At 43.0% G+C, this 24,602-nt stretch overlaps 2 protein-coding genes and 1 pseudogene across 2 annotated transcripts in view; 2 read left to right on the forward strand and 1 right to left on the reverse strand.

Moving 5' to 3' along the window:
• Positions 1-24,602, forward strand: part of LOC141106882 (uncharacterized) — a 159,625-nt gene that overhangs the window by 37,081 nt on the left and 97,942 nt on the right. Inside the window, 2 exon segments of the mRNA XM_073597810.1 lie at positions 1,289-1,438; positions 20,543-20,579. Coding sequence (XP_073453911.1) covers positions 1,289-1,438; positions 20,543-20,579 — 187 coding nt within the window.
• Positions 1,303-7,561, forward strand: LOC141105143 (uncharacterized). Its single transcript, XM_073595025.1, has 3 exons — positions 1,303-1,438; positions 1,521-1,689; positions 3,644-7,561. The coding sequence occupies exons 2-3, from the start codon at positions 1,626-1,628 to the stop codon at positions 4,606-4,608; spliced, it is 1,029 nt and encodes a 342-aa protein (XP_073451126.1). The 5' UTR covers positions 1,303-1,438; positions 1,521-1,625; the 3' UTR covers positions 4,609-7,561.
• Positions 14,014-22,118, reverse strand: LOC141105064 (uncharacterized; annotated as a pseudogene).

Raw genomic sequence — 24,602 nt, forward strand, 5'->3', positions numbered from 1 at the left:
TGAGGAGAGATGGGGTTGTTTTTTTTGTTTTTGTTTTCTGTTTTGGATATAGGGCGGAGAAAATTGAGTACTGTCCGGATATAGGGCGAATATAAATGAGGATCTCCCTGGATCCAGGGACAAGATGAGAGCCTAGGAGGAGGGGAGGTGGAGGGGGGCTGGTTATCCATCTTTATGTTTGAGAAGGAATAATGCTTTTGATTCGAAATTATATGAGTAAGGTTCTAGAGAGAAGGAGACTATCAAGTAATAGATCGTATAAGATACTACGGTAGGTCATCTAGTAGATAGAGATGGCTACCATATAATGTTTGATGTGTATGGAATATATTTTGTTCTTTTGATTTAAAAATAAAGGATTAAATGGAAAATAAAATGTTGAATCCTAATAAAGGATGCCATTTTTAAGATTGCCACAAGATGGCTCCCACTGTGAGTGGCTTACAAAGACAGGAAGTGATGTAGCAGACAGGAAGTTTGGGGTCAAAGGTGAGTTGAGAGGAAGTAGAGAGGAGACGCTGCTGGGACTGGCAGCAGAGGAGGTAAAAAGATATTATTTTTTATTTACATTACCAATTGTGTGCATGTTGCTGAGTAGGCAAGGTTGAGATTAATAAATATAATATTTTAAAGGGTTTAGTATATAAGTGAGGAGTGCAAAATGTATGACAGTGAAGAAGTGTGGAGGGTATGACAGTGGGCAGTATGTACAGAAGAGGAATGTGGAGGGTATGACAGTGGGCAGTATGTAAAGGAGAGGTGAGCGGTGCCGGGAATTCTGGGACATTATCCAGTAACAGACAAGGGATGTGTCTGGATGGTGACTGTATCATTGTGTGTGTCAGGTTCCTATAAGGTGTCAGGATGTCACTGTCTATTTCTCCATGGAGGAGTGGGAGTATTTAGAAGGACACAAGGATCTCTACAAGGACGTCATGATGGAGAATCAGCCGCCCCTCACATCACCGGGTAAGAGGAGACTTTATTGTAAAGGAGGGAGCAGTACGGAGGGTCCACCTAGATCCCCCATCATCTGATAAACACATAGAAACAATGTATTCAGTCAGTGTGTGTGTTTCCTACAGATGGATCCAGTAATGGGAACCCACCAGAGAGATGTCCCTGTCCTCTGTATTCCCGGGATTCCACACAGGAAGATCACACCATCCCCCACCATCATCAGGTAGGTGGAACCTTAAAAAAGAATTCTAAGCTATGAGAAGGCATTTTTCTATGTAATCTCTTGTTACTTTTTTTATAAATGTATTCTATTATTTTTGGGCATTAGGCTGCAAAACTGCAAGACATCAAAATTAAGATTAAAGAGGAAGAAGATGAGACGTTCGTGAGTGGAGATCAACAGTCTACGAAGGAGGGTGGTCAACTGTATTCCGGGGATTCCACACAAAAAGATTATAGCATCTTTCGCCATGATCAGGTAGATGGGACCGAGCAACAAGATTCAAAAATGATTCTAAGCTGAGGGAAGCTTCCTTTATGTAATTGTTTTATATTTTTAGATCTATTCTATCATCTTTGGGGTTTAGGATGAAGAACTGAAATACTTAAAAGTTGAGGTTAAAGAAGAAGAAGAAGAGAGGTTGGTGAGTGGAGATCAGCAGTCTATGGAGGAGGGGGAGATGATTATGAAAAGTAAACGGGAAGAATTGTCTCTACACATCGACGCAAGTAAGTAATAAACACCAAATACAGAAACAGCTCACATTTCATTTTACTTTTATGAGTATAAAATATGTATTTACTATCGGGATCAATATGCTAAGAAATGCAGCAAAGACATTGAAATTTTTGCACTGTAAGATGTACCGCAGTGTTTTGTTCGCTCTTGTTGAGTACATTTGAAAACTGTCATTGTCATGTACCTCTTTCAATAAAAAGAGTTAAAAAAAAATAAATATGTATTTACCTTCTTACACGGCTAAAAACTTGTCTATCAAGTTCCCTCAAAAATAAAAAAACACATATAAGGATTGATCCAATCATTTCCAAATAATGTAAAGGCAATCAGATAGCCCATATCTTCTCCTCAATATAATGTCATGTTCCTATCAAATAAGGTGGAGATACTGTACACCATATGAAAGGTCCATCTCCATTCCTCAATATAATGTCATGTTCCCAACAAATGAGGAGGAGATACTGTACACCATATGAAAGGTCCATCTCCATTCCTCAATATAATGTCATATTCCCAACAAATGAGGAGGAGATACTGTACACCATATGAAATGTCCATCTCCATTCCTCAATATAATGTCATGTTCTCAACAAATGAGGAGGAGATACTGTACACCATATGAAAGGTCCATCTCCATTCCTCAATATAACGTCATGTTCTCAACAAATGAGGAGGAGATACTGTACACCATATGAAAGGTCCATCTCCATTCCTCAATATAATGTCATGTTCTCAACAAATGAGGAGGAGATACTGTACACCATATGAAAGGTCCATCTCCATTCCTCAATATAATGTCATGTTCCCAACAAATGAGGAGGAGATACTGTACACCATATGAAAGGTCCATCTCCATTATCACAGTAACAATGTCATCAATGCACAAACACTGATTGCATAAAGTGTCATTTGCTGGACCAACGTACAGAAAATATAACACCTCGAAGCAACATATGAGAAATACTTACAATGTTAACTATTGAATTAAAACAAAAAGTTAATAAACTGCGCTAAACAAAAAATCTTATGTTTGAAATAAAGTGATAGTATAACCTAACACCAACAAATATTTAGAAAATAATATAAAGTCCAAATCTTCACAGTAGTAGGATGTTCAGTTTGAACGTAAATAGTAATCAAAATGAGCTATGATTGCTCTTACCAGAAATACCAGTGATATGAGCGGATGGCAAAAAACCCTGCCAGGGCCTTTGGAATGATAGACCAGTCAGCACCGTCCGTTTTCAAATCAAAAACACCTCAGTGGATGCAGGAGAAAAAACAAACAAAAGAAAACTGGCCATAGTGTAGTATTTTAAATGTTAGGCATGGACAGACAGACATACCAAACACCCTGGTGTGCACATAACAACAACCAAAAAAAAGGGGGGGGGGAGGGAAGTGAAAAAAACCCCACCACCGTGGCTGTAGATTGTGCTTACCGGCTCAAGGTGATAAGCAGGCTCTAAATGAGTTGGAAGCGGAACAAAAGTTGGCAAGGAACACTTAGATTCATCCACATTGGCCCGAAGTTCACATCATCAGTACACCACCCAGAATACAAATGATAAGCTTTCCATGGTGAAGTACGTATAAAATCAAGTTTTAATAAGTAAAGTAATGCACTTACAAAATAAAAACACTTGTATCGCATAAAATATAAGTCGCCGGCCGGCATACAAACATGGAAGCGAAGCTCGTCCTACTTCCTGGTCTCGTGGTAGCGTCGCTGCATGCGTACCCAGACGCGTTTCGTCATCAAAAGGACGTTCTCAATGGTGTTAGGTTATACTATCACTTTATTTCAAACATAAGATTTTTTGTTTAGCGCAGTTTATTAACTTTTTGTTCTGATTGGTATTGTCGCACTGTTTACTGCTGCTTACCTTATATGCTTCTAGCGCGGAATTTTTTGTTATTAACTATTGAATTGTTTTCCAACAGATGGACTTTATACCTGGATTAGCAAGGAGAGAAATACTATTTTACGTACAAATGTTAATGGAGAAGACCATGGCATTGTAAAAAATGCTCAAGAAGATAATAGCATTCCTCAAATTATACATCACCTGCCTTACACCTCAATGGATCGCTCTAATCCTGAGGAACCATCTGATAAATCACAGAGAGTTTGTCTAGATAGTGCAGATAGTTCAACAAATCCATCTAATCCCAAGGAATTTTCTTTAACTGATGAAGGAGTTCACAAAGTGAAGAGTTTATTTACATGCTCAGTGTGTGGGAAATCTTTTACTCGAAAAAGAACTCATCGTGAACACCAGAGATTGCATACGGGTGAGCATCTCTATTCATGTTCAGAATGCCATAAATGTTTTATTGACAAAGGACATCTTCTCAGACATGAGAGAATTCACACGGGGGAGCGTCCTTTTTCATGTGCAGAGTGCGGGAAATGTTTCACACAGAAAGGAGACCTTCATATACACCAGAGAATCCACACAGGTGAACGGCCCTACTCATGCTCAGAGTGTGGGAAATGTTTTACGGATAAAAAAGTTCTTCTTACACACCAGAAGTATCACACAGGAGAGCGTCCTTTCTCATGTTCGGAGTGCGGGAAATCATTCATTCTTAAAAGTGAACTTGTTAGACACCAGAGAACTCACACTGGTGAACGTCCTTTCTCCTGTTCAGAGTGCGGGAAATGTTTCACTCAGAAAGGAGCCCTTCATAAACACCAGATAATTCACACGCGTGAGCGCCCTTTCACATGCTCAGAGTGTGGAAAGTCTTTCATTGAGAAAGGAAAACTTCTTATACACCAAAGAATTCACACAGGTGAGCTTCCATTCTCCTGTTCAGAGTGTGGGAAGTGTTTCATCGCAAATGCAAAACTCCTTAGACACCAGAGAACTCACAGTGCTAAGGTTCCCGTATCCTGTCAGTAAAAACATATCTGCTGATAATGTTGACAAATTTATGCGATTGGTGGGAGGAGAGCTGTTAGAGAATGTAGTGTGGATGGTGGAGGAGAGCTGTCGGAGAATGTAGTGTGGATGGTGCAGATCTGTCGGAGAATGTAGTGTGGATGGTGGAGGAGAGCTGTCGGAGAATGTAGTGTGGATGGTGGAGGAGATCTGTCAGAGAATGTAGTGTGGATGGTGGGAGGAGATCTGTCGGAGAATGTAGTGTGGATGGTGGAGGAGAGCTGTCGGAGAATGTAGTGTGGATGGTGGAGGAGATCTGTCGGAGAATGTAGTGTGGATGGTGGAGGAGAGCTGTCAGAGAATGTAGTGTGGATGGTGGAAGAGATCTGTCGGAGAATGTAGTGTGGATGGTGGAGGAGATCTGTCGGAGAATGTAGTGTGGATGGTGGAGGAGATCTGTCGGAGAATGTAGTGTGGATGGTGGGGGAGAGCTGTCGGAGAATGTAGTGTGGATGGTGGAGGAGATCTGTCGGAGAATGTAGTGTGGATGGTGGGAAGAGAGCTGTTGGAGAATGTAGTGTGGATAGTGGAGGAGAGATGTCGGAGAATGTAGTGTGGATGGTGGAGAGCTGTCGGAGAATGTAGTGTGGATGGTGGAGAGCTGTCGGAGAATGTAGTGTGGATGGTGGAGGAGATCTGTCGGAGAATGTAGTGTGGATGGTGGGAAGAGAGCTGTTGGAGAATGTAGTGTGGATAGTGGAGGAGAGATGTCGGAGAATGTAGTGTGGATGGTGGAGAGCTGTCGGAGAATGTAGTGTGGATGGTGGAGGAGAGCTGTTGGAGAATGTAGTGTGGATGGTGGAGAGCTGTCGGAGAATGTAGTGTAGATGGTGGAGGAGAGATGTTGGAGAATGTAGTGTGGATGGTGGAGGAGAGCTGTCGGAGAATGTAGTGTGGATGGTGGGAGGAGAGCTGTCGGAGAATGTAGTGTGGATGGTGGGAGGAGATCTGTCGGAGAATGTAATGTGGATGGTGGGAGGAGATCTGTCGGAGAATGTAGTGTGGATGGTGGAGGAGATCTATCGGAGAATGTAGTGTGGATGGTGGGAGGAGATCTTTCGGAGAATGTAGTGTGGATGGTGGAGGAGAGCTGTCGGAGAATGTAGTGTGGATGGTGGAGGAGATCTATCGGAGAATGTAGTGTGGATGGTGGGAGGAGATCTTTCGGAGAATGTAGTGTGGATGGTGGAGGAGATCTATCGGAGAATGTAGTGTGGATGGTGGGAGGAGATCTTTCGGAGAATGTAGTGTGGATGGTGGGAGGAGATCTTTCGGAGAATGTAGTGTGGATGGTGGAGGAGAGCTGTCAGAGAATGTAGTGTGGATGGTGGAGGAGATCTGTAGGAGAATGTAGTGTGGATGGTGGAGGAGATCTGTCGGAGAATGTAGTGTGGATGGTGGAGGAGATCTGTAGGAGAATGTAGTGTGGATGGTGGAGGAGAGCTGTCGGAGAATGTAGTGTGGATGGTGGAGGAGATCTGTAGGAGAATGTAGTGTGGATGGTGGAGGAGATCTGTAGGAGAATGTAGTGTGGATGGTGGAGGAGAGCTGTCAGAGAATGTAACGTGGATGGTGGAGGAGAGCTGTCGGAGAATGTAGTGTGGATGGTGGAGGAGATCTGTCGGAGAATGTAGTGTGGATGGTGGAGGAGAGCTGTCGGAGAATGTAGTGTGGATGGAGGAGGAGAGCTGTCGGAGAATGTAGTATGGATGGTGGAGGAGATCTGTCGGAGAATGTAGTGTGGATGGTGGAGGAGATCTGTCGGAGAATGTAGTGTGGATGGTGGGAGGAGAGCTGTCGGAGAATGTAGTGTGGATGGTGGGAGGAGAGCTGTCAGAGAATGTAGTGTGGATGGTGGAGGAGATCTGTCGGAGAATGTAGTGTGGATGGTGGAGGAGATCTGTCGGAGAATGTAGTGTGGATGGTGGAGGAGATCTGTCGGAGAATGTAGTGTGGATGGTGGAGGAGATCTGTCGGAGAATGTAGTGTGGATGGTGGAGGAGATCTGTCGGAGAACGTAGTTTGGATGATGGGAGGAGATCTGTCGGAGAATGTAATGTGGATGGTGGAGGAGAATCTCTTCACAAGCTCTGGATGAAGTTCGCTTTACCATACCTCCCAACTTTGGAATTGGAGAATGATGGACACCCTGGGATGAAGAAGACACGTGTTTTGTGCTGCAGCATAGATGGCAAAAAGTATGTCACTGGCACTCCAAGGATCTCCAGAACGGGTCCAAAGCTTTATTCAGCAGTCACATCATAGTTAGCGATCCATAGGAGTGGTCCTGCTTCATCAAGCATGAGACCCCTTCTATGGCATAGGTGGGCGTGGCTAAATTCTGATGCATATTTCCCATCTTTTTGAAATGTGAATGAGGGACACCTATTAGCAAAAGTATGTAGGCATAGGACACACCCTCTGCTTCGCACCCTTAAAGGAGAATTATACAAAGAAAATGATTGGTTAAACCCACAAGTGCTTTTTTTTACCACTACTATTTATACAACATTTTGTTGCCAATAATACATCTTTGGAGTGAAGTGTGTACATTTGTTCTTCCTTCCCCCATTGTTCTTCCTGATTTCTATGCCTCTTCCTCCCCTGCTCTCCCTCCTTTCCCCAGTCTTGCATGGGATCTTGTATTTTTTTTGTTTATCTGAGCCTGCAGCCTCACTTTATCTGGTATACATGTAAATAAATGACAGCCAAAATGAAGTAAACAGCATCAGCCACACAGTTCATAAAGTATACTCCAGCATTCTCATTTGTAACAATTCAGAGATTCTGCAGCCAATCAGGAAATGTCTGGTAATGTCTTATAACAGAATCAGGTCCGTATTTGATTAGGTATACATTATCTCACAAAAGTAAGTACACCCCTCACATTTCTGTAAATCTTTTCTTCTATCTTTTCATGTGACAACACTGAAGAAATGACACTTGTCTACAATGTAAAGTAGTGAGTGTACAGCTTGTATAACAGTGTAAATTTGCTGTCCCCTCAAAATAACTCAACACACAGCCATTAATGTCTAAACCGCTGACAACAAAAGTCAGTACACCCCTAAGTGAAAATGTCCAAATTGGGCCCAAAGTGTCAATATTTTGTGTGGCCGCCATTATTTTCCAGCACTGCCTTAACCCTCTTAGGCATGGAGTTCACCAGAGCTTCACAGGTTGTCACTGGAGTCCTCTTCCACTCCTCCATGACGTCATCATGGAGCTGGTGGATGTTAGAGACCTTGTGCTCCTCCACCTTCCATTTGAGGATGCTCCACAGATGATCAATAGGGTTTAGGTCTGGAGACATGCTTGGCCAGTCCATCACCTTTACCCTCAGCTTCTTTAGCAAGGCAATGGTCATCTTGGAGGTGTGTTTGGGGTCGTTATCATGTTGGAATACTGCCCTGCGGCCCAGTCTCTGAAGGGAGGGGATCATGCTCTGATTCAGTATGTCACAGTACATGTTGGCATTCATGGTTCCCTCAATGATCTGTAGCCCCCCAGTGCCGGCAGCACTCATGCAGCCCCAGACCATGACACTCCCACCACCATGCTTGACTGTAGACAAGACACACTTGTCTTTGTCCTCCTCACCTGGTTGTCCCCACACACACTTGTCACCATCTGAACCAAATAAGCTTATCTTGGTCTCCTCAGACCACAGGACATGGTTCCAGTAATCCATGTCCTTAGTCTGCTTGTCTTCAGCAAACTGTTTGTGGACTTTCTTGTGCATCATCTTTAGAAGAGGCTTCCTTCTGGGATGACAGCCATGCAGACCAATTTGATGCAGTGTGCGGTGTATGGTCTGAGCACTGACAGGCTGACCCCCCCCCCCTACAACCTCTGCAGCAATGCTGACAGCACTCATACGTCTATTTCCCAAAGACAACCTCTGGATATGACGCTGAGCACATGATCTCAACTTCCTTGGTGGACCATGGTGAGGCCTGTTCTGAGTGGAACCTGTCCTGTTATACCGCTGTATGGTCTTGGCCACCATGCTGCAGCTCAGTTTCAGGGTCTTGGCAATCTTCTTATAGCCTAGGCCGTCTTTATGTAGAGCAACAATTCTTTTCTTCCGATCCCCAGACAGTTCTTTGTCATGAGGTGCCATGCTGAACTTCCAGTGACCAGTATGAGAGAGTGAGAGCGATAACACCAAGTTTAACACACCTGCTCCCCATTCACACCTGAGACCTTGTAACACTAACGAGTCACATGACACCGGGGAGGGAAAATGGCTAATTGGGACCAATTTGGACATTTTCACTTAGGGGTGTACTCACTTTTGTCGCCAGCGATTCAGACATTAGTGGCTGTGTGTTGTGTTATTTTGAGGGGGCAGCAAATTTACACTGTTATACAAGCTGTACACTCACTACTTTACATTGTAACAGTGTCATTTCTTCAGTGTTGTCACATGAAAAGATTTACAAAAATGTGAGGGGTGTACTTACTTTTGTGAGATACTGTACATTACACTGACAGAGCACATTTGCTGAACTGCAGAACCGATGCTGTTTAATTGTGGCTGCCATTTCTCCTGTACTGCTCCTGCTGTGCAAGAAAATCGCAGCGGTGGGTGCCGCAGAACAATGCAAAAGACTGCACCCCCCCTCCCCCCGCAGGATTTGTGTCGCAATCTGGAACATCTTCGCAGAACCCAGGACTGACGGAAGGTTTGGCATTGAATCCGTAAACTGTACAACAAAATTTAGCAGCAATGTCAAAGGTGTGAATTAAGATGGCGAAGATGTGATACAAAACGAACAATTCCTGTTTATACTGATGAAATATGTAAAAATATGGAGAAATAATTTAGTACTGTATATATTTTTCTTTATTTTCACACATTTATGAATATTAAAAACTATCAAATGATTGTGTTTTTTTTTATTGTTTGCATTTTAACCACTTAAGGACCGATCCTCTTTTTGAGATTTGTTGTTTTCAAGTTAAAAACTTTTTTTTTGCTAGAAAATTTACTTAGAACCCCCAAACATTATACATTTTTTTCCTAACACCTTAGAGAATAAAATGGTCATTTCGATACTTTCTGTCACACCGTAATTGCGCAGCGGTCTTACAAGCGCACTTTTTTTTTGGAAAAAATACACTTTTTTGAATTAAATAATAAGACAACAGTAAAGTTAGCCCAATTTTTTTTTATATTGTGAAAGATAATGTTACACCGAGTAAATTGATACCCAACATGTTACGCTTCAAAATTGCGCCCGCTCGTGGAATGGTGACAAACTTTCACCCTTAAAAATCTCCATAGGCGACGTTTAAAAAATTCTACAGGTTGCATGTTTTCAGTTACAGAGGAGTTCTAGAGCTAGAATTATTGCTCTCGCTCTACCGATCGCGGCGATACCTCACATGTGTGGTTTGAACACTGTTTTCATATGCGGGCGCTACTCACGTATGCGTTCGCTTCTGAGCGCGAGCTCATCGGGACGGGATCGTTTACATTTTTTTTTTTTTCTTATTTATTTTACTTTTTATTATTGTGTCACTTTTATTTCTACTACAAGGAATGTATATACATCCCTTGTAATAGAAAAAAAGCATGACAGGTCCTCTTAAATATGAGATCTGGGGTCAAAAAGACCTCAGATCTCATATTTACCCTAAAATGCAATAAAAAAAAAGTCATTTAAAAAAAAAAAAAAAAAAAAAGTCATTTAAAAAAAAAAAGTCATTTAAAAAAAAAAGAGCTGAAGTGACCTTTCAACATCGCTTCCGCCCTGCAATGATATGGAGACGGGTGGGGGGCCATCTTCTCCTCACTCGTCTCCATGTCAGGCCACAAGAAGAACATCTGATCACCTCCGCCGCTGTCGACGGTTCTGGTAAGCGGCGGAGGGCACCAGAGCGCGGCGGGAGGGGGGGGGCTCTCTCCCACTGCCGATAAAAGTGATCTCGCGGCGGATCCGCTGCAGAGACCACTTTTATGTTAAACCGGACTGCTCACTGAAGAAGAGGTTAACGGGGTTATGGCAGCTACCCTGTTTCCCCCAAAATAAGACCTAGCGTGATTGTCGGTGATGGCTGTAATATAAGCCCTACCCCCCCAAATAAGCCCTACCCTTTTTCCCCAAAAATAAGCCCTACCCTGAAAATAAGACCTACAAGGACTTTAACTAGGGCTGATTTGGAGAGTAGGGCTTATATTGCAGCCATCACCGACAATCACACTAGGTCTTATTTTCGGGGAAACAGGGCAGCTGCTGCCATAACAACGAAACTCCTCTTCAAACAGCCAACGTATAACGACGGTGGGCAGTCCGGAAGTGGTTAACTGATGTACATTTTCCATATGTAACTAAAAAAGCAACAAAAAAAAACCACAAGATCATGATCTAATTTAATGTGAGTGAAACAAACACAGGGATAGTATGGTAAAAATTGTAAGTCCTACTTAACGCAAAATCACGTACCTGTACGTCAAGTGGTTGTACCGGGGTGATGCCTGCAGCATACGCGTGGCTACGCGTTTCGGGGGGGGTTGAACATGCCCCTTTGTCAAGCCTGCCGTAGCCAGCTTGACACAAAAAATTATAGTTATTGTTTAAATAAAATTAAAAAAAAGGGACTCGGAACAGAATGTTTTTTTTAAGTGTATAAGTTTATTTTACAAAATCACAATAACAGCAATAAAACCAAGTAGGAAACTAAATTGAAATAAAAAAATAAAATTGGAATAATCATACAGCACATTGGCTGGACCATGAAAGGCCAGCTTCTTCGGTGGAGCAAAAAAAAACAAAAAACAATGATGTGCGACCAATAGTAATCTATTAAGAAAGGTGACAGATAATACTGAATGGATGTTGTGGGTATACACACAAATAATAAGCATAAAATAGATAAAGGTCGCGCTATTCAATCATGTATAATATATATATTATAGATGATCCACAAGTGATGTCAAAATAAATCCTGATGTCAATCTCCACCATCCACCACCGTAGTGATCTTAAATATCAGTGCCTCCACCAACAGCTGAAAGGCTCGCTTACCAGCTCCTATTGATCCCTCATTACAAGGGATTGTGAGCGCTTGTGGCTTTAGCCCAGCCAAGGCCTTTCTCCAGGTCCAGATGTTCTCCCAACAAGATCACCCTTTGGCACCGTATAAGATGTGAAGATTTCTCAGGTTCCAGGTGATGCATCTCCTCCTCAGTCCAGAGGAACCACAAAAACAAATAATAAGCAGACCGGGCTCCAGGCGTTGTTCCTGCATCTTCGTGGTGGCCATGGGCTCATTTCTTCCCCCCGTATTGGTATGGTTGTCCACCTAATGTCACAATTGCTTGTTGTTTCTTTACCATACGCATTGTCACCGCTGCCAACAGGTTGTCCATGTATAGCAAGATTTGCCCATGTATTACCACAGTTTAGTCCTATGGCGCCGTTATAGTGTCATCTGTGTGTGGTCAAGTCAACACTGTTTATTGAGAAGGTCGTATACCTAGAATGTATTCCCTAAAGGTCTATAACTCAAGTATGTCCCTAAAAACTCCAATATTTCCAACATGCCAACGCATGCATAACATCCCACTTGGGCTCATCCTCCCCTTCCTCCAAAAAAAAAAAAAAAAAGTTAGAGGTTCATTATGCTACGTACAAAATTTCCCTTGCATGCATCTCCTGGGTTCCTGGGTCTGCGCTCTTGCCCTCTTCATTATGAGGGGCTTCCCCACAGGATTGCTGTTTGCTAACTTTAATTATACAATTGTTCTAAAGACTAATTAGTCCTACCTGTTAAATGCTACAGTACATTTTTCCAAGAGCATCGGCAGATGTTGTACTCTGGTAGAAGAGAGCGTGGGTGAATCGCCACAGAATTACAGCACCATGTCCCATATAATTAGGCAAACTTGGAAACGTGCGTTTGGGATTTTTCAGGTGCTTTACATCAGATGACATTTAATTCATTAAAAATTCCTAATTTATTCAAAAATAATTAAAATGTAGGTTCCAAATAAAAATGTTTACACTTAAGTATCATTTCATATAGTTCCTGTTTTTCAAGGCGGTGTTATGATGACAGAATCCCGACGTGTTTCGCCCACTGGGCTTCTTCAGGGGATATATTTATTGTCCGCTACTGGTCATAGCATTCCCACATTTTTTTTTTGATATACGACTTGAACAGATAGCTTGAGTTATTCAAAACAGGTGTTCCTACTATTGTCCAACAAGATTGGATTATGTATGACCACAGGAGGCATATACTATATAGAAATCGAAAAGAGCAGCTGCACAGGGATAGAAGGACAAGGAGAAGAGTGAAACTGTTGTCCTAGTGTGCCCTTCTCAAGACATTCTAGACATGGAAGTTTCTTGACTACTTTGATTCAAGAAATGTTCTTTTTCTGGCCATAATAGATACAGATATACACTATATCTCAGTCTAAGTCCGTAGGGTTCAATATTGAGTTGGCCCACCCTTTGCAGCTATTACAGTTTCAACTCTTCTGGAAAGGTTGACCACAAGGTTTAGGAGGGTGTCTATGGGAATGTTTGACCATTCTTCCAGAAGAGCATTTGTGAGGTCAGGCACTGATGTTGGATGAGAAGGCCTGGCTCGCAGCCTCTGCTCTAATTCATCCCAAAAGTGCTCTATTGGGTTGAGGTCAGGACTTTGAAGGCCAGTCAAGCTCCTCCACCCCCAAATTCATCCATGTCTTTATGGTCCTTGCTTTGTGCACTGGTCCAAATCATTTGGTGGAGGGGGGATTATGGTGTGGGGTTGTTTTTCAGGAGTTGGGCTTGGCCCTTTAGTTCCAGTGAAGGGAACCCTTAAGGCATCAGCATACCAAGACATTTTGGACAATTTCATGCTCCCAACTTTGTGGGAACAGTTTGGGGATGGCCCCTTCCTGTTCCAACATGACTGCGCACCAGTGCACAAAGCAAGGTCCATAAAGACATGGATGAGCGAGTTTGTGGAGGAACTTGACTGGCCTTCTTAGTCCTGACCTCAACCCGGTAGAACAGCTATGGGATGAATTAGAGCGGAGACTGCGAGCCAGGCCTTCTTGTCCAACATCAGTGCCTGACCTTACAAATGCGCTTCTGGAAGAATGGTCAAATATTCTCATAGACACCCTCCTACACCTTGTGGACAGCCTTCCTAGAAGAGTTGAAGCTATTATAGCTGCAAAGGGTGGGCCAACTCAATATTGAACCCTACGGACTAAGACTGGGTTGCCATTAAAGTTCATGTGCGTGTAAAGGTAGGTGTCCCAATACTTTTGGTAATATAGTGTAGTTCCTGTTTTTCAAGGTGGTGTTATAATGACAGAAACCTGACGTGTTTCACCCAGTGGGCTTCTTCAGGGGATAGATTGTCCACTACTGTTAATAGCATGCCCACATTTTTTTGATATATCACTTGAACAGATAGCTTGAATTATTCAAAACAGGTGTTCCTGCTATCGTCCAACCAGATTGGATTATGTATGACCACAGGTGGCTTATGTGGGCCCGGAAAGTGAACAACTAGTGAAGACAACACGGGGGGGCGAGGGATCCTCACAGTATGTGGGATCAACATGCAGCACACATCTGCTATTGAACGCTGCACTTTCCTGTGAGCTCTGTGAGTATGATCACGTGTCCCACGGACTCGATGTCCGCGGGGATACCCGCGATCGTCTCACGGAGAGGAAGAACGGGGAAATGCTGATATAAGCAAGCATTTCCCCATTCCCTAGTGACAGGACAGTGATCACAGCTCCCTGTAATCAGGAGCGGTGATCAGTGTCGTGTCACACATCCCAGCCCCCCCACAGTTAGAATCACTCCCTAGGACACACTTAACCCCTTCACTGCCCCCTAGTGGTTAACCCCTTCACTGCCAGTCACATTTACACAGTAATCAATGCATTTTTAATCGCACTGATCGCTGTATAAATGTGAATGGTGCCAAAATAGCGCCAAAAGTGTCTGGTAGTGCGGTGGTAGGATGACAGAATCCCGACGTGTTTCGCCCACTGGGTTTCTTCAGGGGATATATATATATATTGTCCGCTACTGTTCATAGCACTCCCACATTTTTTTGATATATCACTTGAATTATTCAAAACAGGTTAACCATATTCGCCTCATTTAAAGTCCCAAGGCAAATCCTTTGTATACAAATAAAAACGTTAAGTATCATTTCATATAGTTCCTGTTTTTCAAGGCAGTGGTACGATGACAGAATCCCGACGTGTTTCGCCCACTGGGCTTCTTCAGGGCATATATATATATTGTCCGCTACTGGTCATAGCATTCCCACATTTTTTTGATATATCACTTGAATTATTCAAAACAGGTTAACCATATTCACCTCATTTAAGGTCCCAGGGCAAATCCTTTGTATACAAATAAAAACGTTTAGTCTAATTTCATATAGTTCCTGTTTTTTAAGGCGGTGGTATGATGACAGAATCCCGACGTGTTTCGCCCCCTGAGCTTCTTCAGGGCATATATATATATATTGTCCACTACTGGTCATTCCCACATTTTTTTTGATATATCACTTGAATTATTCAAAACAGGTTAACCATACTCACCTCATTTAAGGTCCCAGGGAAAATCCTTTGTATACAAATAAAAACATTTAGTATCATTTCATATAGTTCCTGTTTTTCAAGGCGGTGGCATGATGACAGAATCCCGATGTGTTTCGCCCACTGGGCTTCTTCAGGGAATATATATATTGTCCACTACTGGTCATAGCATTCCCACATTTTTTTGATATATCACTTGAATTATTCAAAACAGGTTAACCATACCCACCTTATTTAAGGTCCCAGGGCAAATCCTTTGTATACAAATAAAAATGTTTAGTATCATTTCATATAGTTCCTGTTTTTCAAGGTGGTGGTATGATGACAGAATCCCGACGTGTTTCACCCACTGAGCTTCTTCAGGGCATATATATATATATATATATATATATATATATATATATATATTGTCCACTACTGGTCATTCCCACATTTTTTTTGATATATCACTTGAATTATTCAAAACAGGTTAACCATACTCACCTCATTTAAAGTCCCAGGGCGAATCCTTTGTATATATGTATCGTATTGGGGATGGAGGTGAGGTTGGGGTGACACCAGACATTTATTTTATATGTTTTCAAACCTTTTTATTTGGAACCTAAATTTAATTTATGTTTGAACGAATGATGAATTTTTAATGAATTAGGTGTCGTCTGATGTAAAGCACCTGAAAAATCCCAAACACTGTGTTCCAATGTTGTTTCCCACACTCTGAACATGAAAAATGGTGCGCCCTCATGTGGCACAGAGCGCAAAAAGTTTTGCTTTCACACTTTGACATTTCCCACAATCTAAACACCAGAAAGGACGCTAACCCGTGTGACTTTTCTGGTGTTTAATAAGGTGTTGTTTTAATGTGAAACATTCTCCGCACACTGAGCATGAGAAAGGACGCTCCCCCGTGTGAATTCTCTGGTGTGTAAGAAGGTGCTGCTTTAAAGTGAAAGATTTCCCGCACTCTGAACATGAGAAAGGACGCTCACCTGTGTGAATTCTTTTGTGTTTGAGAAGGTTTGCTTGATCGCCGAAACACTTCCCGCACTCTGAACATGAAAAAGGACGCTCACCTGTGTGAGTTCTCTGATGTCTAAGAAAGTTTCCTTTCTCACTAAAACATTTCCCGCACTCTGAACATGAGAAAGACAGCTCTCCCGTGTGAATTTTCTGGTGTGCAAGAAGTCCTCTTTCCCCTGTAAAGCATTTCCCGCACTCTGAGCATGAATAAGGCTGTTCACCTGTGTGACAGCTCTGATGTTTTTGAAGGCTTTCTTTTTGAGTGTAACATTTCCCGCACTCTAAACATGTATAGGGACCCTCACCCGTGTGAATTCTCTGGTGTTTATTAAGGTTTCCTTTCTGACTAAAACATTTTCCGCACTCTGCACAAGTAAACGGGCGCTCGCCTGTGTGACTTCTCTGGTGTTTAAGGAAGTGTTGTTTAATAGTAAAACATTTCCCGCACTCTGGACATGAAAAAGGACGCTCACCCGTGTGAATTCTCTGGTGGATAAGAAGGTTTCCTTTCTCACTAAAACATTTCCCACACTCTAAACATGAAAAAGGACGCTCGCCTGTGTGAGTTCTCTGGTGTTTATGAAGGCTTCCTTTCTCACTGAAACGTTTCCCGCACTCTGAACATGAGAAAGGACGCTCCCCCGTATGACTTTTCTGGTGTGCGTGAAGTACTTTTTTCTCTGTAAAACTTTTCCCGCACTCGGAGCACGAATAGGGTCGCTCACCTGTGTGACATCTCTGATGTTTACGAAGGGCTTGTATCTGAGTGAAACATTTCCCGCACTCTGAACACGAATAGGGACGTTCACCCGTGTGACATCGCTGGTGTTTATGAAGGGTTTCTTTCTGAGTAAAACATTTCCCGCACTCTGAACATGAATAAGGACGCTCACCTGTATGAATTCTCTGGTGTGAAAGAAAGTGTCCTTTTTGGGTGAAGCTTTTCCCGCACTCCGAGCACGAATAAGGACGCTCGCCCGTGTGAATTCTCTGGTGATATAGGAGTACGTGTTTCAGGCTGAAACATTTTCCGCAGTCTGAACACGAGAAAGGCCGCTCGCCTGTGTGACTTTTCAGGTGTGTAAGAAGTGAGCTTTTCTGAGTAAAACTTTTCCCGCACTCTGAACATGAAAAAGGGCGTTCACCCGTGTGGGTTTTCTGATGTTTATGGAGATCTCCTACCTTAATGAAACGTTTCCCGCACTCTGAACATGAGAAAGGACGCTCTCCAGTATGAATTCTGTGGTGGATAATAAGTAGGTTTTTCTCGGGGAAGCATTTCCCGCACTCTGGGCATGAAAAGGGTCGCTCGCGCTTGTGATTTCTAACGTGCGTTAGAAGTGCTTTTCTGTGGGAGAAGGATTTCTGACACACCGAACATGACAAGGAACTCTCTCCTGTGTGAACTCCTTCACAGCTTAAAGAAGATTCCTGGGGATTGGATGTATCCGTGGATCTCTCCGCACCGTGGATTTCTGAAGTCATTGTGTGGGATTGATCAGAAGGTTCCTCAGGATTAGAGGGGTCCATTGATCTCCCCAATTGGGAAGGTCTGGGATATACATATTTAGTATCGGGATTTCCTCCTGGAGAATATTGTACAATGTTATTATCTTCTGTATTATAATCTGGAGACAAAAGAAGATGTTCCTCAGAGGTATTCCGGACATGGTGTCCACCTGTTGACAAGCAATGTTACAATAAACGTCACAAGTATTTTCCGAACCTTGCATTTACTGTAGATGTTATATATGTTGGTCTAGCACTAAATATTTTCTAAGAGCTTTGGCGTGGAATTGGGGGCAATTAGAACGCAAAAATATGAATATAAACCAGATAAAAGGATGCAATGCACTCAGATCACACTGGGGTACATTGATGATGTTGCGATTGTGAGACCAGAGATGGACCTTCCTCCGCCTTATTTCATGGAAACATGACAACACACTGAAGAATTGAGATGGAGCTTTCATATGGTGTACAGTATCTCCTCCTCATTTGTTGGGAACATGACGTTATATTGAGGAACGGAGATGGACCTTACTGTAACCATATGTATTTCTTCCTCATTTGTTGGGAACATGACGTTATATTGAGGAATGGAGATGGACCTTTCATATGGTGTACAGTATCTCCTCCTCATTTGTTGGGAACATGACATTATATTGAGGAATGGAGATGGACCTTTTATATGGTGTACAGTATCTCCTCCTCATTTGTTGGGAACATGACGTTATATTGAGGAATGGAGATGGACCTTTCATATGGTGTACAGTATCTCCACCTCATTTGTTGGGAACATGACGTTATATTGAGGAATGGAGATGGACCTTTTATATGGAATACAGTATCTCCATCTCATTTGTTGAGAACATGAAGTTATATTGAGGAATGGAGATGGACCTTTTATATGGAATACAGTATCTCCATCTCATTTGTTGAGAACATGACGTTATAATGAGGAATGGAGATGGACCTTTCATATGGTGTACAGTATCTCCATCTCATTTGGTGGGAACATGACGTTATATTGAGGAATGGAGATGGACCTTTCATATGGTGTACAGTATCTCCTCCTCATTTGTTGGGAACATGACGTTATATTGAGGAATGGAGATGGACCTTTCATATGGTGTACAGTATCTCCTCCTCATTTGTTGGGAACATGACGTTATATGGAGGAATGGAGATGGACCTTTCATATGGTGTACAGTATCTCCTCCTCATTTGTGGGAACATGACATTATATTGAGTAATGGAGATGGACCTTTCTGTTTCAATCTCTTTATTCAATTTTCAGAATGACAAAAAACATTTTAATGTAATACAAAAGAGTGCAAAATGGTTCTGTCAACATAAACAGTAAATAAGAAGTCATCAATCAAAATTAAGACATAAATCCATGGAGATCCACCAAAGGGTATTAGGAACTGTGACAGAGTGGTCAACTATAAGAAGACTGGTATTGAGAAACATATTAGTTTTTAGTCCACAAATAGGCCAAACAACCCATGGGCCTTACATCAGGCCAACTTTGTACATTCGGCAGAGGGGTCAAGCAGGACAGCACCTACCCACCCAACCACCGAGGCAAGCTATAGACATACTGTAATAATGGGATTATACCAGACATAGTGACCATTGTGTTATCTAACACTAGCTTATTTATCCTACCCTAAAAAAATAATATATATACTTAGAAAAATCAAGTGTACCAGCAATATATCCTTTGAGGGATATCGTTACATACAAAACCTAGACAGAGACTAGGAACATGACATTATATTGAGGAATGGAGATGGACCTTTCATATGGTGTACAGTATCTCCTCCTCATTTGTTGGGAACATGACGTTATATTGAGGAATGGAGATGGACCTTTCATATGGTGTACAGTATCTCCTCCTCATTTGTTGGGAACATGACATTATATTGAGGAATGGAGATGGACCTTTCATATGGTGTACAGTATCTCCTCCTCATTTGTTGGGAACATGACCTTATATTGAGGAATGGAGATGGACCTTTCATATGGTGTACAGTATCTCCTCCTCATTTGTTGGGAACATGACATTATATTGAGGAATGGAGATGGACCTTTCATATGGTGTACAGTATCTCCTCCTCATTTGTTGGGAACATGACATTATATTGAGGAATGGAGATGGACCTTTCATATGGTGTACAGTATCTCCTCCTCATTTGTTGGGAACATGACGTTATATTGAGGAATGGAGATGGACCTTTCATATGGTGTACAGTATCTCCTCCTCCTTTGTTGGGAACATGACATTATATTGAGGAATGGAGATGGACCTTTCATATGGTGTACTGTATCTCCACCTCATTTGTGGGAACATGACATTATATAGAGGAATGGAGATTGACCTCTCTTATCATGCGAAGTATCAGTCTGGTCAAAGTCATTGTAATATGTTGATCTGAAGTGTCATCATATATCGGATCAAATCAGGAAGCAATTCTTTTATCCAAATTGGGAGAAGTTAGATCGAACTTTATACAGGTTTTCTTTCTTTATCTGGTGGTTTATATTTTTTCTGTGAGTAAACCTCATATGTCCTTTTTTAAAACCTTGTAAAAATCTAAATACATTATTTATACTCATAAATAAAAATGAGAACTGTCGCTATATATTTACAGTTTATGACTTACTTGTGTCCGTATGTAGAGAAGATTCCTCCTGTTTACTTTTCATAATCATCTCCCCCTCCTCCATAGACTGCTGATCTCCACTCACCAACATCTGTTCCTCCACTTTAATCTCAACTTTGATGTCTTCCAGTTCTTCACCCTAAACCCCAAAGTTCATAGAACAAGAAGTAACATAGAAGAATGCCCTCTCATAGCTTATCATGCAAGTTCTAGCTGCTCAGTTCCATCTACCTGATCATGGTGAGGGAGGCTCTGATCTTTCAAAGAATAAAAGGAACAGAGAGGACCACCCTCCGTCATAGATTGCTTATCTTCCCTCACAAATATTGGTTCTTCTTTTTTAATTTCAGCTTTGATGTCTTTCAGTTCTTCACCCTAAATCCCAAAGATGATAAGATACATTTGTAAAAAGGAACAAGAGATTACATAGAAAATCGTCCCATAGATTAGAATATGTTTTAGGTCTTTATGCTTGCTCATTCCACCTACCTGATGATGGTGAGGGATGGTGTGACCTCCCTGTGTGGAATACAGAGGACGGGGACATCTCTCTGGTGGGTTCCCATTACTGGATCCATCTGTAGGAAACACACACACTGACTGAATACATTGTTTCTATGTGTTTATCAGATGATGGGGGATCTAGGTGGACCCTCCGTACTGCTCTCTCCTTTACAATAAAGTCTCCTCTTACCCGGTGATGTGAGGGGCGGCTGATTGTCCATCATGATGTCCTTGTAGAGATCCTTGTGTCCTTCTAAATACTCCCACTCCTCCATGGAGAAATAGACAGTGACATCCTGACACCTTATAGGAACCTGACACACACAATGATACAGTCACCATCCAGACACATCCCTTGTCTGTTACTGGATAATGTCCCAGAATTCCCGGCACCGCTCACCTCTCCTGTCAGCAGATCAAAGATCTCATTGCTGATTTCTAGAATCTTCTTGGCACTGGTTACCTCTGTTGTCAGGCAGTGAGGTGAAGGCGCTGTGATGGGTGATGTCCCTTGAAGACCACTGCTGGGTACTAAAGGCTCACCAGATTTTTCCTTCACTACTTTATAATCCTGTGTAAAGAGAGAAAGTAACAATTTACACTACAGATCTCCCAGAATCCTCCTCACCTCTTTGGTCAGGTCTGTGTTTTATTAATAGAGATAAGAGTGATGTCATGTGACCTCCCAGAATCCTCCTCACCTCTCCGGTCAGGTTTGCATTTTAATTGCAGAGACAAGACCTATCTTGCACGATTTGTCATGTCATACTCTTCACAACTCTCCTACACATAATGTCATAATCCCTGCTCCTCTCTCCTCCCATTCACTTACTATTCACTAAACAACTCTTTATAAAAATTCATAATACCGACAACCTTTCTCTTTCTAAAACAGGCACATTTCCAGGACAAATTTAAAGCTCGAACAATTAAATTCCCCGTCGCTACCATCCAAACTATATTTTCTGACAACTCTCCCCCAGAACATTTTTTTGCAAGTTGTTGTAGTCAAAAACTCCCCTGGATTTAAAAATACATTGCAGAATCAATGGAGGAAGAGGACGGACATGACGGGGGGGGGGGGGGGGGTTACTGGGTGTAAATAGAAAATAATATCTGATTACCTCCTCTGCTGCCAGTTCCAGCAATGTCTCCTCTCTACTTCCTGCCAAATTACTATGAGACCAAGAACTGATTTGTGTACTTTAAATTACTTCCTATCTGACCTTTACATCACTTCCAGTCTATACAATACTTCCTGTCTGTGCGTTCCACCAATAGCTGAGACCGCCATCTTATGGAGGATAAAAGAACTACTTCTTCTGTTTTTTTCTTCATCAATGCCACTTGTTGCATTCTTCTATTTCATAACCGAAAATATAACACATTTAAAAACACACCATTTAAAGTCCCTCCATATCCAACTCTCCTCCCACCATCCACACTACATTCTCCAACAGCTCTCCTCCACCATCCACACTACATTCTCCGACAGATCTCCTCCACCATCTATACTACATTCTCCGACAGATCTCCTCCACCATCCACACTACATTCTCCGACAGATCTCCTCCACCATCTATACTACATTCTCCGACAGATCTCCTCCACCATCCACACTACATACTCCGACAGATCTCCTCCACCATCCACACTACATTCTCCGACAGATCTCCTCCACCATCCACACTACATTCTCCGACAGCTCTCCTCCACCATCCACACTACATTCTCCGACAGATCTCCTCCACCATCTACACTACATTCTCCGACAGCTCTCCTCCCACCCTCCACACTACATTCTCCGACAGCTCTCCTCCACCATCCACACTACATTCTCCGACAGCTCTCCTCCACCATCCACACTACATTCTCCGACAGCTCTCCACCCATCATCCACACTACATTCTCCGACAGATCTCCTCCACCATCCACACTACATTCTCCGACACCTCTCCTCCCACCATCCACACTACATTCTCCGACAGATCTCCCCCCACCATCCACACTACATTCTCCGACAGATCTCCTCCCATCATCCACACTACATTCTCCGACATCTCTCCTCCCACCATCCACACTACATTCTCCGACAGCTCTCCTCTACCATCCACACTACATTCTCCGACAGCTCTCCTCCACCATCCACACTACATTCTGCAACAGCTCTCCTCTACCATCCACACTACATTCTCCGACAGATCTCCTCCCACCATCCACACTACATTCTCCGACAGATCTCCTCCCATCATCCACACTACATTCTCCGACATCTCTCCTCCCACCATCCACACTACATTCTCCGACAGCTCTCCTCTACCATCCACACTACATTCTCCGACAGCTCTCCTCCACCATCCACACTACATTCTGCAACAGCTCTCCTCCACCATCCACACTACATTCTCCGACAGATCTCCTCCACCATCCACACTACATTCTCCGACAGCTCTCCTCTACCATCCACACTACATTCTCCGACAGCTCTCCTCTACCATCCACACTACATTCTCCGACAGCTCTCCTCCACCATCCACACTACATTCTGCAACAGCTCTCCTCTACCATCCACACTACATTCTCCGACAGATCTCCTCCACCATCCACACTACATTCTCCGACAGATCTCCTCCACCATCCACACTACATTCTGCAACAGCTCTCCTCCCACCATCCACACTACATTCTCCGACAGATCTCCTCCACCATCCACACTACATTCTCCGACAGCTCTCCTCCACCATCCACACTACATTCTCCAACAGATCTCCTCCCACCATCCACACTACATTCTCCGACAGCTCTCCTCCACCATCCACACTACATTCTCCAACAGATCTCCTCCACCATCCACACTACATTCTCCGACAGCTCTCCTCCACCATCCACACTACATTCTCCGACAGATCTCCTCCACCATCCACACTACATTCTCTGACAGTTTTCCACCATCCACATTACATTCTCCGACAGATCTCCTCCACCATCCACACTACATTCTCCGAAAGATCTCCTCCCACCATCCACACTACATTCTCCGACAGTTCTCCTCCACCATCCACACTACATTCTCCGACAGATCTCCTCCCACCATCCACACTACATTCTCTGACAGTTCTCCACCATCCACATTACATTCTCCGACAGATCTCCTCCACCATCCACACTACATTCTCCGACAGATCTCCTCCCACCATCCACACTACATTCTCCGACAGATCTCCTCCCACCCTCCACACTACATTCTCCGACAGCTCTCCCCCACCATCCACACTACATTCTCCGACAGCTCTCCTACACCATCCACACTACATTCTCCAACAGCTCTCCTCCACCATCCACACTACATTCTCCGACAGATCTCCTCCACCATCCACACTACATTCTCCGACAGATCTCCTCCCACCATCCACACTACATTCTCTGACAGATCTCCTCCCACCCTCCACACTACATTCTCCGACAGCTCTCCTCCACCATCCACACTACATTCTCCGACAGATCTCCTCCACCATCCACACTACATTCTCCGACAGATCTCCTCCCACCATCCACATTACATTCTCCGACAGCTCTCCTCCACCATCCACACTACATTCTCCGACAGATCTCCTCCACCATCCACACTACATTCTCCGACAGATCTCCTCCCACCATCCACACTACATTCTCTGACAGATCTCCTC

The sequence above is a fragment of the Aquarana catesbeiana genome, linkage group LG08 (genome assembly GCF_042186555.1).
Source record: "Aquarana catesbeiana isolate 2022-GZ linkage group LG08, ASM4218655v1, whole genome shotgun sequence".
In the NCBI taxonomy this organism is placed as follows: domain Eukaryota; kingdom Metazoa; phylum Chordata; class Amphibia; order Anura; family Ranidae; genus Aquarana; species Aquarana catesbeiana.

What these genes read in the sequence shown, in the direction of transcription:
- LOC141105143 (XM_073595025.1), top strand. Translation starts at nt 1,626, where the DNA reads ATGGAGGAGGGGGAGATGATTATGAAAAGTAAACGGGAAGAATTGTCT. An exon ending in GTCTCTACACATCGACGCAA is followed by an intron (nt 1,690 to 3,643) that starts GTAAGTAATAAA and finishes GTTTTCCAACAG; the next exon opens with ATGGACTTTATACCTGGATT.